Source organism: Thunnus maccoyii, chromosome 10, assembly GCF_910596095.1.
Source record: "Thunnus maccoyii chromosome 10, fThuMac1.1, whole genome shotgun sequence".
Taxonomy (NCBI): domain Eukaryota; kingdom Metazoa; phylum Chordata; class Actinopteri; order Scombriformes; family Scombridae; genus Thunnus; species Thunnus maccoyii.
Window position 1 is genome coordinate 17431920 of NC_056542.1, and position 15294 is coordinate 17447213.

Sequence of the window (15294 nt, forward strand, 5' to 3'; positions counted from 1 at the left end):
ATGGAACATAGTGTAAAACAGATCACACCCGTTCCTGTTTCCCACAAAAAGATATGTTTTATGGCCTGGATTACATGTTCACAGTCATATCTTGACCCCTTCTCAAGACCCATTGTTTGGGAATGATAACCACTTTTGTGCAGCAGAGGGCAACATTGCTCACCCTTGAGGAGCATCAGAGACAGAGGAAAAATGTTAACAACTGAAATGAAACTTGCTTGGATGACACACACATTGTGAATGTTTGGACATCAGTTGTTTGGCTGCAATAATGTTTTTATCGTAACAAAGTTTGATATTATGTGCTGTAGCATCATAAGAACTTCTGTTTGCAGGAAAGAAGACATATTAAATGTATATTAGGGGAATTAGGGGAGAAATAAAGAGGTGTTCAAGCGAGTGAAATGCTTTGCTTTGTATTACGAATTGATTTACTGATGATTTTATATTTGAAGGATGAAATTTGGATAAAAAAAACTAAATGATTACCGACCAATGATTACAATTGAAATATACCTCTGAAATAATACCTCTTTTAAATTAATGGTTATTAATTATTGTTGACAAGCCTACACAATCATTATTGTTTTAATTGATTACTACTGGTGTCATTATTAATCGATGAGGAATATACTGTAAGTATCATCATCAGTGTGATTTTCTGACCCACAGTAGGTGAGTGTTTTGCTGACGTCATCCGCGTTATCCCCAGACCACGCCTCGCTTTGTTACTGTGGAAACCCGTTGAGATTGATTAGTGTAGTAAACCAGATGCCCACTCGGTTAGCTGGCAAAGGTTAGCCAGGTTGCTAACCCAAATCGAGAGTTTTGCTGCTTCGGTATCGAAAATTTACAGAAGGCGGAAATGGCTCGACTCTAACGTACGGGAGTAAAATTCCAGGTACATTACGTCTTTTTCTTTTCACTATGAGTGCGTCTCTTTGCCGTAAATTGCTAACGTTAGCTTTCTGATTCATTGCCCAGCCTAGGTTAGCTCGCTGAGGTAATGTTAGCCAGTTTAAAGTTAGCAGTACATTGAGTCACCCAGTCAGGTGATTTCAGTCAGTCGGACTTACCACATGTGTCTATTGCCATGTGCAACATCCTCAGACACTTAAACCGCTCATAATGCCTCGTCATTATTTATTTAGACTTTACAGCAGGTAACTGTTAGGTAGGTAGCACAGGTAAGTCATTGTTAATGTTAGTACAGTGGCTCCTGACAAAACAAGTCCCGACTGGTTCAACAAGCCACCCCCAGACACACACACACACACACACACACACACACACACACACACACACCTCAGTATCATTCATTCCTCGGTGTGCAAAACACATTTTCAACCCTGTTCAGGGGAGGTTAAAACTTGTATAGAGTGGTTACTACATAACACACAGGTTACACCGTTACCCCATGAAAACCCCATGTGATCTTTTTTGTCTGCTAGTCATGTGGTTCAAAGGTTATGGCTGCAGGTAATGTCACTTAATTGAAACAGACTCAGTTAAGACATCATTGGAAAATTGTGTAGCAATCTCTGATAGGTAAGGTGTGGCAAAAATGCTTTGGTCATTTGTTACCTCATTCTGTCACATGATGTCTACTCCCTCAACTCCCTCATAAAATGGTTAGTTTTGTGTAGCGTAAAATAAATTGAGTTTGCATTTGTTGTTTCATTAGTGCAGGGCAGCATTTTTCCTAAGTCAAAAGAATTTTAGTTTCCTGTCAGGGGACCCAGCTGCACTAAAACATTTTTCAACGTGGAAGCTGTCCAGAATTTTTCCCTTGACCTATTTTGGATAGTTACAAAAAAATGGATAGTAAGATATATACTTTGTCTTCTTTGATGTTTCTTTCTATATCTGTACAGACATGTTGAAAGGCAAGGCAATGCTACCCTCTGTTCTATTTTGTAGCTTTAGCTTACAGACTAACTGGTGTCTGTTTTTCTGCAGGTTGCTTGCTGTGTGACTCTTTGCCAAGGAGTTTCCACATGCTTTGACTCTGACTTTCTCTGCTGACACACACTCAAATCTTACACAATCCAAAAGCTGCGTGCACCAAGCTCCAACGCACACTGACAAGCCACAGCGATCATTGTCACAGACCTACTCTAACCCTAGCAGCAGCTCACCACAAACACACAGTTACTGAAACCCATAACAAACATATCGCCACCCCCATCCTCCCACCTCTTTTGCTCTTTCCCACTCCTCCCATCTACATACCTCTGGAGCAGCCCAGGACTCCTCTGCTTTTGCTGAATTTTGAATCAGCGCAAGCCACAGCGCAAGCCACAGCGAGGAACACCACCGCTCTCGAGCTGACCTACTGAATTGTGTACACTGATCAAATATCAGCATGGTGGCCACAGGATAAAATGTATGGAATATATTTTTACCACATCATTTTTTTGGACACATTCATCTCATTATAATGATGATTCCTACCTCCTCCTCCTCTTCAATTATTTGCAAGTCTATGGCATTGTACTGATCACAGTCACAGTTCAGCTTTGAACCAAGAAGGTGCTGACCAGCAGAGATGCTCCCTGAATAATAATCTTGGACTCTTCTTTCACTGGGAGTGATCGGGATGAAAACAATGGACATTACATGCTCTATTAGCACATTATAACATATTACAGTTGTACTTACACATATAAGAAAATAATATCAACATACCAACCATCCAGCGAAACAAATGGTTCCTCTAAATCAGACCTTAATGGGAGGAGAAGCAGAGGAAGGAGAGGCCTCAGGCCTTCCAGAGAGGAGGAAACCTAAGGAAGAAGCAAAAGACAGTGATAGTGAGAAGGACGAGGCAGAGGACATGGTTGAAGAGGGCAGAGGTATGCAGATCCCTCTGCATCGCTGGGTAATGCACGGGGCAGTGATGTTTGGCCGTGAGTTCTGCTACGCCATGGAAACAGCCCTGGTGACACCAGTGCTGCTACAGATAGGTAAGGAGACACAGTACAGTCGTGGAGACAGACGCACTCTCGCCCTTTTCACACTTAAACTGTTGTTGGTGATGTCATAGGTACCTAAAGATGAAAATTCAGCAATACGGGCAGCACAGGAATTTCCATTCTTTTGTATTGCCAGCACATTTTAATGTATTCAAGGTGAATTTGTGATAGAATACTTTTTCAACCTGAGATAAGTATGGGGTACAGACATTAGCAGAACCTGTATTACAACAACTTGCATTCACAGATGAGTGAATACCACGGCCAAGTGCACCTGTCTGTCTAATATGTACACTGTATGCTTTGTTCAAAGCAAGCAGAAACATCAGTAGTAGGGAAATGGTTATAAGTATTGCTATATAAGTGCAAAGCTGGTGTATATCAATCTTTGTTTACTCTGTCAGGTATCATGGTGATATCTGTGGCAGTCTGCCCCTGGTTAGTGTCATGAAATTGGGAGGCCCATTGACAGTTGGGCCAGATTCATCATCTTTTTGCTGGTTTATTTTCTACATCATAGTTGGGTTTGGTGATGCCCACCACAGCCTTACCAAGAACATTGCCCCCCTAGTCTTAACTTCAGCTGCGACAGTAGCAACGTTGTGGAACTTGACTGTCACTGCAATAGCCAGACTGGATCTCTGGCTTTCCCTGGCTGCACCACTGTGTCATGTAACCTGTGTTCCCAGCAGTAACCCTAACCCAGGGGCTATGCAGCTTGATGTCAGGTTTGCCACCATAGCAGAAATGGAACAAAGGCATTTTCTCCTGGCTAGGTATGACAAGAATGTCTAACACAGCGCATTTCAGTCTCACTGTTTTCCTCCCTGTTCACAATATTGTAGGAAAGACTATGCTTAAAAACTCACAACCTCCCAGGTTGTGATAACATCACCTTCAGAAACATTAACATGTTAAACCTGAATGATGTACTACCAGTTTGAGCAGGTGACTCATTAGCAGTAGGTTTTAACAGGGTTGACTTCTGAGTCACCCTTGTAAAAACACACATATATATGTATGTGTACAATACAGTTGAACGGTATGTCAGGACTGGGTGATTTCAGTCTTGTATATTATTGTCAAATAAATCTGTCTATCTATAATAGTTAGCTGAATTTCCTGGAGCTCCTCAAGCTTGAACGTGTATTTATTGCTGTACTCTCTTTTGGATTATCTGTGAGTACAGTAGATGCACATTTTTAAGGCTCTGTTACAGGAGCAGCTCTGTTGCACGGACACATCTTCTTAACTCCAAATAAATATGCTGTGGAACCTTATTTGGTAGGTGGACACTTATCCAAAGCACGTCTAGGGCAGTGACTCCTAACGCTGTTATTCATAAACATAACTAATCACCCCTTCAAAGCTACACAGAGATTTCTGTTTGTTTTTTATTTAGTAAAAGATTTTATAACATGCTGTACTTAGTTGGAATGTGAAACATATCTACTCACATACTCTAGCTAATAATGCAGTGATACTATTCTGCACTTTAAAAGGAACACCCAGGAAACCCTTAAAATTCGCCTTCTTTGTCTGTTTCCTGTTTTTAAAGAAAGAAAACAATAGTTCAGCAAGAATCTCCTACAGCAAGCTCCCCTAAAGAAGGATCAGATTATTCCATTGAATGCCTGAGGATTCTGAGAAACAGAATTTGTTATATTTTTTCATTGTGGAGAGTGGCACAGCAAAAATGTATTTATCAAATATGACCCACAATTGACTGATAGAAAAGGTGACACTCCAGTATGAACCAAACTGTGACCTCAAGAGTGATTGTGGTCAGCTACTGCAAAGTACTGTAGATGTAGCTGCTGTTTTGTTGACATATGGGAGAGTGAAGGCAGGAGCGGAGCAAGGCAGCGTGGGTAAGATGTTGTTCCCGTGAGAACCAGCCAGCTCGTCCAGCCAGCTGACTGGATTCGAGGCAATGAGACTTTTACATTGAAACTAAAGGTCTGCTTCTATATAAGGGGTAGAAAATCAGGATATTGTCATCACATTTTTTTTGTTGCTAGAAATGAGAGCTGGTGCATTGTCTCACATAAATGTAATAAATATGTGAGCCATGTTGAAAATTGCCAAAACACATTGGTATTGAAATTGCTATAATGATGAGTGTTTGCTGATATTAATGCATGCTGAAGCCTTCTTCTTTCTTTAGAAAGGCTAAACTGGAGCTGATTTCACCATTTCCCTGGTTGATTGACGCATATTTCTGTCTGTGGTGTTGTAACAGGCCACCTCATGATCTGAAATGTCCCAGCCACTCGAAAACCCGGAGGAAGCTGTTTAAGAGCGATAATGTTTCTACAGCTATGTATCGGAATGCAAGGGCTGATTTATGCTATGCTTTTATAAACAACAGAACACAGGAAAATTTAAACTGTTTGTGTGGAGAAAAAAAACTGGAAAAGGCTTCTCTGCCAAGCAGTTCACCATTTCAGTAACTCTGGCAAGTTCATGCATGACAGAAGTATGAATAGATTAGTTCAATGATTTTTTTCCCAAGATAACAGCGCAAAACAGAGCCCAGTATATAAGTAATTCAGTTGTTGTCAGTTGTTGAGTCAGTGGTTAATTTGAGAATCAAAACAACTATTACTGTTAGGGAAACCTGACTTTTAGACAAGGTTTATGATAAAGAAAACAAATGAAATTCAATGAAAATGTTTTTCAAATAAATGATGAGTAAAAAAAATGGTTCTAGCGTTATCAGAAATACAAAGCAAATAGTGTAAAAATGAACACAAAAGGTAACTATATTACATGCAGCAAAGCTTGTTTCAAGCTACATGCTCAGTGCTGAGCTCAAACACACACACTTTTTCTGCCTTTATTATGTCTTAATTGCATCTGTTATTTTTTGCTGAATCATATAACATCAGCAAATAAAACTGTTACTGTTTCAACACTGGAGTGCCCTCTGGTGTTTTTTATTTCATTGAACTGTAGCTCGGGAAATGCTGTCTTGCAAGACTTATTGGTTACAATATTGTGAAAGCACAGACAGCAACACAGTATGTTACTGTAATGATGTAGCTTATTATTTAACTATGTTGTCAAATGTAACAAGGGAAGTGGAGACACATGAGGTAAAGCATTGTTTCATATCAAACCTTTTGGGAAAAAAAAGCTTTCACCTAATCCCTTTCTGAGAATAAAAGTATAATCTGACAAAGTCCTCTCTTGGTTTTAATCTGATTTTACTGTGTCTGAATAAATATTCTGTTTTCTATGTTTTTGTGTTTGTTTGTTTTAGGTCTTCCTGAGCAATATTACAGTTTAACATGGTTCCTCAGTCCGATCCTGGGTCTCCTCTTCACACCTGTGATTGGCTCAGCCAGTGATCGCTGTACACTGCGGTGGGGCCGGAGAAGACCGTTCATTCTGGCCCTGTGTGTAGGCGTGCTGCTGGGGGTGGCACTGTTTTTAAATGGCTCATTAATAGGTGAGTAGAGAGTTTCAGAGAGAGTCATTGCTTTACAAAATTACATTAATCGCTGTTTAACGCAACTGTATTTATACTGTGATGCTCTTTCAGGCCTTTCCATTGGTGATAGCCCCAACAGCCAGCCAATTGGCATTGTCCTTACTGTAGTCGGTGTAGTGGTGCTGGACTTCTGTGCTGATGCCTCTGAGGGACCAATTAGAGCGTACCTTCTTGATGTTGCTGATACTGAGGAGCAAGATATGGCCCTTAATATTCATGCCTTCTCTGCTGGTAACACATACATGCATACACAAACACACACATACACACTGTTCACATAGACAATATCAGCTATGGAAGAAAAGATCTATAGGTAATACATACATACATACATACATACATACATACATACATACATACATCGTCATAATGCACAAATTATTTCCAAGACCCTTCTCAGAATGTTTTAAACATGTTTTACATTTGTAAACAGTACAGTGTCAGAAATTCCTTACATCAGTTCCTGTGTCTTGCACTGCACATTAACTGAAATGTGTGTCTATCTCTATTCCCGTCTCTCCAGGTCTCGGTGGAGCAGTGGGCTACATGCTGGGTGGTCTAGACTGGACTGGCACAGCTCTGGGACGTGCATTTAAGTCACAGGAACAGGTCCTCTTCCTGTTTGCAGGCATCATCTTCATTATCTCTGTCACACTGCACATGTTCAGTATCCCTGAACGACCTTTTGCCCCATCCTGCCAGCTTAAAGCCACAGGAAGCGGGGAGTCGAACAGCCAGTTGTCTTTCAGGCCTGCTGGCCACACGCCACCTTTACTTGATGTGATCGCAGAGGAGGATGCCTTCGCTCAAGATCAAGAATCAGATTCCGAGGAAGGGGAAATGGACTTCCTCGCTGTGGAGCGAGTGCGGAGTAAAAGCGATTCAGTCTTAGCTATGCCAGACGCTACAGTTGAGTTGGATCCTGACCTAGACCCAGACGCACAACTCTTCCTGCCAGAGGTGCACCGCTTTCTACCAGAGACAGAGGCGGATCTAGAAGATGCTTTCAAGCCATTGGATAGCAGTAATACTCCCGATGGACCACCTGCCCTTACTGATGGGATGGTGGTCTTGGAGCCTAGAAATCCCACCTTGTCTAAGAATCCAACAAACTGTCTTCCTCCTCACCTTCAGATCAGTTCTGGCTCAGAGGACTCAAGTCTGAAAACCCAGGTGATATACAACTCACCTGCTACAGTTGCAGATATTGTATGAATGCATGTTGAAAGTACTGTGAAACACATTTTATTGCTTGCACACAAGCAAATGAACTGAAGTAGAGTAATTTTCTATGTGATTATTATCTCAATTTTTGCAATAGGGATAATGTGGAACTCTTCAAAGACAGATGATCTTAGTACTGTGCTTCAGATATATATACTCCTATGTACTGAGTGTCTTTTTGTGTATTTAATATGTGTTTCTCTCCTGTCCAGCAGACCAAGGTTGCCAATGGTTCCAATGCTGGCTTGTCCTCCTCTGAATACTCAAATGCAATGAAAGGCCACGCCTCCTCCAGGGTGGCGAGCCGCCCCTCCAGTACCTCAGTTTCAACACGACCGCACCCACACACCTTCTACAGACAAGTACAACTGCAATCCTTACCTTTTTTACTTTTAACAATAATCACAAGTGTTTTAGGGAAAAGGTTCAAAGGTAAAAAAAGCTGATCTTCATTTTTTCCATCTCCAGCCCTCTTTCACTTTCTCCTACTATGGACGAGTGGGATCACAACGCTTTAGACTGCGGCGGACAGGGCCTTCAAGCCCTCGGCCAATCACCACCTCCCGCAGTCTGAATGATCTGAGCGACCTCCAGCGGCCTGCGAACAGGCGGGAGTTGCAGCTGTCAGCTAGCAGTCTGTCATCTGAGGGCTCCAGCAGTGAGGGGGGACCAGACAGGGGCACAACTGTCCGACTGCTTTGGTTGTCCATGTTGAAGGTGAAGTAAATTGGAAATGTCTCAAATATTGAGGTGTTTTTGCTCCTATTTTAGTGTTGCGCTGCAACACATTCACAACATTTCAAACCAAACCTCCCATTTTTGTGAAAGTCCTGTTCCATGTTCACCTGCTTGTCTCGATTTCTCATCTCTGTTTCTGTTCTCGATAGATGCCGAGGCAGCTGTGGAGACTGTGCGTGTGTCACCTTGTCACGTGGTTCTCCATTATAGCTGAGGCTGTGTTTTATACTGATTTCATGGGACAAGTGATCTACCATGGAGACCCCACGGTACACACACTCAAACACCCTCATGGTCTTGTGTGTTATGTTGTTTGATCATCATTGTTGACATACAACGCACACATAAACACAACACGTTACGCACATCTACGTCTGTGTAGACAGTAGACACTGTGATCTCAGTCTAGTCTATAATATATATCTATAATAATTATGTTTTCTCAGGCACCATCCAATTCCACTGAACTACAAAATTATAACAGAGGAGTACAGATGGGCTGCTGGGGACTAGTGGTCTACGCTGCTACTGCTGCTGTCTGCTCTGGTAAAACACACACGCACACACAAACTCAGTTTCTATTTTCAAATTAGGATTCCAAATCATTTAACTGTCATATTTACATACAAAATAGACCCTCTTCCCATATCTGCCTCCAATAATTGATATTTCTCTCCACCAGCTATCCTTCAGAAGTCCCTGGATAATTTTGACCTGAGCATTAGGGTCATCTACATCGTTGGAACTCTGAGCTTCTCGATAGGTCAGTTGCCACAATAGAATACAGAGCTAACGACAGTAAGATGTCATACAGTAGATTTGGGAGGAGTTTGCATATTGTCTTAATGTGTGCAGGAAAAAAAATGTGTCTGTGTATTCACTAACTTGACCGCGAGCCTCTCCCCACCTCCTCATCTTAGGAACTGCTGTGATGGCGATCTTCCCTAACGTTTATGTTGCCATGGTGATGATCAGTAGCATGGGCATCATCTCAATGAGTATCTCCTACTGTCCCTATGCATTACTTGGGCAGTACCATGAAATCAAAGAGGTATTTTTACACAAACATAAACACGCACACACACCCCACACTTATTGTTCCTAACTGACGGCTGTCATCTAAAGGAAACAAAATTTGCAATTGAAGTCAAAGTGTCTCCTCTCATGTTCCTTTCCTCAGTACATTCACCACAGTCCAGCAAACACTCGAAGAGGTTTTGGTATTGACTGCGCTATCTTATCCTGTCAGGTGAGCATTTACACTCATTTTTACTTTATACACCCCTCCTTATTCCCTCTAAACTTACCCAGCAGTATCCATCCAGGTAACATTCACCCACTTCTAATATTATGACTCAATTGAAAGGGTGTTACCAGTGGTCATCAGCCTCATAGATATGGGTTGGAAGGGGCCTGCCACACCTACTAGTAGGTTCAGAAGGGCATTATCATCCATTGGTAAGGTGGAGGTCACCTTTGAGTTACAGACGCCATCTAGCGGCTGTTGTAATTATGACCTGGGGAAGTGACATAGTTCCAATGACGTCAATATAAGATGATTTGATAAGATGATTTTTCCCTTGATAGGAGGAAGTGGGTTGGATGGATAGCTAGATAGTTAGCTGGCAACCTGCAAGTTGCATGCAAAGAGACAATAGTCTGAGACCATTGTTCGCCTCTGGGACATTTTCACTGCATTATACTGCCGTTTAACCTGACATTTTTACTGCATTCATAACTGATGGTTGTCACATTTAACCACTTTTCAAGTGATCATTTTAAACCAAACCATGATATTTTACTAACCCTAACCAAGTGGTTTTTGTGCCTAAACCTAACCAGACCTTAACCAAAGTGTTAGCACATCATAAAACATAATTATTGTGTAGTGTAACATAGCAGCATATTACCTACTGATAGGTGCCACGACCCTATTCCAATAGGCTGATATGCACCTACTAGTAGATGTAGCAGGCCCTTCCTAACCCATATCTGTGAGGGTGATAACCACTGATAATGCCCATTCGGTCAAGTGATAACATCCAAAACAAGTGTAATATTTTGCTATTGGACTTGAACTCGTCACAAACAGCATGATTTTGGCTGAGGACTATGATAACATGATGCATTTTTCCAAATATTTGTCTGCATCATAAAATTTTGCTCTATTTCCAGGTCTATATCAGCCAGATTCTGGTTGCATCAGCCCTTGGAGCTGTCATAGATGCAGTTGGCAGTGTACGTGTCATCCCTGTAGTGGCCTCTGTGGGCTCCTTCCTTGGCTTCCTTACTGCCTGTTTCCTTGTTATTTATCCTGATGTGGAGCCCAGCAGCTCAGAGAAGGACCAGGGCTTGTCGGATTTGCCTGTAGATTCAGATGCAAATGGGGAAAGGACCAGTCAGAGTCTGGCTCTGCTGGACCTCACAGACAGAAATAGTTTGATGAAGACAGAGAATCACTCTGTTGTCTAAGCATTAACACGGATATAAGGTTTTATGTTTATCCTCACCAAGCACATTCCACAGCATATGGAGATTACTTCAAATGCATCTGGTTTACTCATTTGACAGCCTGTCTTGCTGAAGGAGGAGAGACAAAGAGAGAGGGCAAATGTGGCAGAAAATTGACATCTCATCTACAGAAAAACGGGTGGGATGGATTTGGACAGATTATCTTCTTGGAAGACTGATAAGGAGAATAAATCTAATTTTGGGGGGATTCTCCGCTTATCCTGTAGCTACCTCAACCCAAACCCAAATAAATGTTTGGATGGTTGTGAGCCATTGAAAGGCAAAGAGCCAGCTGGCAATGATTTGGTCTAACTGTTTAAACTAACTTAGTTCAGACTACTGAAACAAAAACTTTTATTGCAAAAGCATTCATGGGAAGCACACATAGCACTTTCTGTCTCACTTTTGTAACAGCGTTATAACACAGATGCTGCAGAATGACATAATGACTGTCATATGAAATACATCTGTGGCAGGTCAGTGGCATATTTCATTTCACAGAAGCTGTTCCATAACTGCTTAGTTGACAATCATAATGCTGTAAAAGTGTCACTTTGTGTACCTCTGCATTACAGGGCTGAACAGAGATGTAAAAATGTGTTCCAGCCTGTTAATTGCATTATATTGTTTTTTTTTTACATACCAGAAAGTTTCCAAACTGTAGGTAAAAGCTTCTACATTTGTTGTAGACAAAACAATTATTTTTTATTATACTTATTTTTAGTACAATTTATTTTCATACACGTTTTTATTCACATTTTTGGCATTGCAATCTGTTTTTCAGGCTAGTGTGTGGTTAGAAGTGCCATTGTTTGATTTGAGAAAAAAAAAAAATTCCACTGCACGGAAACATACAAAAATTCAGAATGCCATATTCTCCTTTAATGCCATGATACAAAAGCAACATTTTATTATTGTAGCTGAAAAATTGTAATTAATCTGCAGATTAATTAATCTGTTATCTACATTGATCATATTCAAATTACAAACTGTCATCCATTATGAAGAGTTACAGAGAGTTTACACTGTAAATTACAGGTTCGCATTTGTTTTGCTTCCTACTGTGTGAATTTAGAAAGTGTTTTCAAATATAAATTAAAAATGTAGTTCATAGTTGTCATATCCAGCCTCGCAGAAAATAATAGAAATACTTTGTAATTGGCAAAAATTTGCAGTTTCTGATTATACTTTATATAGGAAGCAAAATAACCCAGCTCTGTTTACAAATTAGCGTGGTGTGCCATTCTGATCAATCCTGCCTTAAACTGTGTCCTGCTCCCCTATTTCCAGGTTTCAGTTTACCTCAGAATAACAAATATGAGAAGAATCTGCGGAGGATAATCGTGAACATTGAGAAGTATGCAAGATAATATTTAGGAGTGTCATTAACAGTACAGTTTAGACTGTGTAATACGCTACAGACCTGTGTATAGTCTAAATCTAGTGTCTCTAATCACTGTTGGCTCCAAAGTTAATCTTAAACACTATTAAATATGAGGGTTACTCTAAGTGCCCCTTACAGTAATTGGTCACAGTGGCCACAGCAGTCTTCAGCTTACTAATAGGAGCATTATTAGTTTTGGTTTGATTGGGGAGATTTAATGTCACATGCTCTGAAACTGTTCCAGAAACCTGTAATGCTTCATACAAAATGGTAGAGAAGGCCACTTGTATGCAAGGATCTATGCAAACTTAAAATCGCCTTACTGGGGTGTCATGACCAAATGAACCGATGAAAATGAAACGTGACCACCTCTATGTGATTTCCTCCTTAAAGGATTGTTCAACACAGAGGGAACAATGTCACAAGTGAAAACATTGTGAAACATTGCACCAAAGTTCCTTGAAGACTTGATTGATGGTGAGGTCTTACTGCACCCTTCTTTACTCTGGGACCATGTATCCTACTGGATACATCATCTGCCTATAATGACAAAGTGTCTTCTTTGGTATAATTGCTGTCATTGTGGTCTTTGCACCTCAAGATTCACACAGCCTGATATACAAGCACAAAAAAGGGAACATCCTCTTTCTGTTGACTTTTGCATCACATATTAAAGGGAAACTGTTGAGAGCCATGATATTGCATTATATAATTACTCACTAACTGTAAATAATGCAGACACTTGGTTAGTGTGTGACATGGTGTGTGTGCTGTTGTGTTTGAGAATTGTTCAAAAGCACCTTTTAATAAGAGGTTAGGGTACAAAGTTTTGTTAGTGTTAGGAGTTCACTTTTTCAAATATTATGTTTTCAAAACAATACGAGGTTCCAAATTACAGCACCAGTCAAATATTTGGACACACCTTCCCATTCCTTTGAATGACAAAGCGCGTCCTCACTTTTGACTGGCACTGTCCATTATGGCAAGTTCCTGTAAATCCAAAAAGAAATTGAATGTTTCATAGTGGAACCTGCAGATTCACTTAAACTTTTCTTTTCACCTTTTTATTATAGGACTAGAAAAAAGGACTGGTGAATCAAAGGCCATTTTTTTCCTCTACAGCTTCCATCCCTCTCACAATAATAAATAATAACATCAGTTCAGTGAGTAATTTGATTCCAACTGGTTGAAATATTTCAGAGATGTCACCAAAACTGTTTTTCTGTGGAGAAGACAGTTTCCACTATTAGTGCCAAACTACTGAATAAGAATCCATCTGGCTTTGTATGGTTCACTGAACAACAGCAGGAAATGACAGCTGATGTATCTAAAAAATTACATTATTTTAAAATATCTCAGATTAGTGCCCACTAAAATCTGAAAATATGGAGTGATTTTAAAAACACCTGTTAGGGTTCAGCAAAGTTATCCAGATAAGAACCTTCTTCTTGAAACAGGCTGTGTGTTGGAAGTGTTTTTGATTTTATACAAATGTTTTTAGACTTTCAGGATAATATTCTGTTTTGGTTTGGAGGTCAATCACTGGTGGTTTTTAAAAGTGATTTTTGGATCTTTTTGCTGCTGTACAGACTTTTGTACATTGAGAACAAGGTATTTTTGTACCAAAAATTTAAAATAAGACAATGAATGCACCTTCAGTTGTGTCTGTTTTATTGATAATCTCACATTACACATTTCTAGCTGCACTCATCATCAGCTGTTTTCTTTTTTTTCTCTACAAATATTAGGGATAGTTATTGGAAAGTTTAAAAGTTAATTTAAGCAATAAACTACAAGAGCTTGATGTAGTGAGATTTAGAAGAGATAGAAAGTGTATGCACAATACAATACATTGTACTTACATTTGTTTTAACCTTTTTATCAGACTGCATTGCCATTTTGTTTCACTTGTCTTGCGAGGAAACAAAGAAATACTTTGACCAGTGAGCATATCTTTCTCTCAAAGTAACAGAAAACAAACTTCTCAAATATTCAGCGGATAGTCAACCAAACGTGTTTAGACTCCACCAAGTATGTACAATGCTATGAGTGAGTCCATATTAACACCAAGTACATGACATTGTACTGTTCTTAATTTGTCATGAATTCATGTTACAATTCAACAAACTTTAATTGAACAGAGTGTGCAATTAATTCAATATAACAAATTTTCAGTATCTTGAAAATAATACCTCTCTGCTAATTTATTTGAAAATTAGTTGACCATGTTACAGAATATAAATACCACAAAAATGAAGTACTATTCATTCATATGTTTGTAAAACTAAGTGAAAAATCAATTTGTAGTATGAAATAATTTATACTTTGACGATGATGAACGAGATGATGCCAACCTGTAAACATCAGTGTATGTTGTATTATTGTATCTGGGCAAAACAGAACAGCAGTTCTGTGTGGGTGAAGGTTATTTAATTTCTATTTTTTCAGTCTGAATAAAGTTTACTGAATCTGCAAGTATTTTTATTTGTTTAGCAGTAATACATATCAAAAACAATAACTAAATTCAGTTGTTTCATGTCAACTAAGATACACAAACCTTACAAGTGGACTGCTTTCTGACTGACTTCATGCTATTAGTAAGTCACTGCCACCTGCAGGCCAGTATATGCTATTACAACAGAATCAAACTTAAAGGGAAAATCCACCATAATAGTGAATTTACACTGCATTTTTTAAAAATATTCTATTTACTCTACAGTCAATATTTAACTGTTACTCACACAACTGTGTCCCTAAGGTGGAAAACCAATCAGAGTTTTAAGATTATTTTTATTTTTTATCATATTATTAAAAGGAGGATCTATTGGCAGAAATGAAATATAATATTCATAAGTATGTTTTAATTAGTATATAATCACCTAAAAAAAAAGAATTGTTGTGTTTTCGTTAGCTTAGAATGAGCCCTTCATATCTACATAGAGCGCGGGTCCTCTTCCATAGAGTCC

General features: G+C 39.6%; 1 protein-coding gene across 5 annotated transcripts; it reads left to right on the top strand.

The window, feature by feature from the left end:
• The first annotated feature begins 732 nt into the window (after window positions 1-732).
• On the top strand, window positions 733-13986 carry slc45a4b (solute carrier family 45 member 4b). 5 transcript variants are annotated; one of them, XM_042424508.1, is made up of 15 exons: window positions 733-901; window positions 1960-2966; window positions 6241-6429; window positions 6523-6702; window positions 6995-7644; window positions 7908-8057; window positions 8164-8412; window positions 8583-8702; window positions 8880-8979; window positions 9116-9196; window positions 9354-9484; window positions 9614-9682; window positions 10609-10671; window positions 12235-12301; window positions 12722-13986. In XM_042424508.1, the coding sequence occupies exons 2-14, from the start codon at window positions 2708-2710 to the stop codon at window positions 12283-12285; spliced, it is 2292 nt and encodes a 763-aa protein (XP_042280442.1). In that variant the 5' UTR covers window positions 733-901; window positions 1960-2707; the 3' UTR covers window positions 12286-12301; window positions 12722-13986. The 5 variants fall into 5 exon arrangements, 4 of the variants coding, with proteins under 4 accessions (XP_042280442.1, XP_042280440.1, XP_042280438.1 ...); XR_006098485.1 differs by having other exon boundaries at window positions 10609-12301; XM_042424506.1 differs by having other exon boundaries at window positions 12235-13986.
• The last annotated feature ends 1308 nt before the right edge of the window (window positions 13987-15294 follow it).

Bases quoted from the DNA above. Each gene is read 5' to 3' on its own strand.
- slc45a4b (XM_042424504.1), top strand. From the start codon at position 2,708: ATGGTTCCTCTAAATCAGACCTTAATGGGAGGAGAAGCAGAGGAAGGA. The intron at 2,967-6,240 runs GTAAGGAGACAC...TGTTTGTTTTAG, and splicing joins ACCAGTGCTGCTACAGATAG to GTCTTCCTGAGCAATATTAC. The intron at 6,430-6,522 runs GTGAGTAGAGAG...ATGCTCTTTCAG, and splicing joins TTTAAATGGCTCATTAATAG to GCCTTTCCATTGGTGATAGC.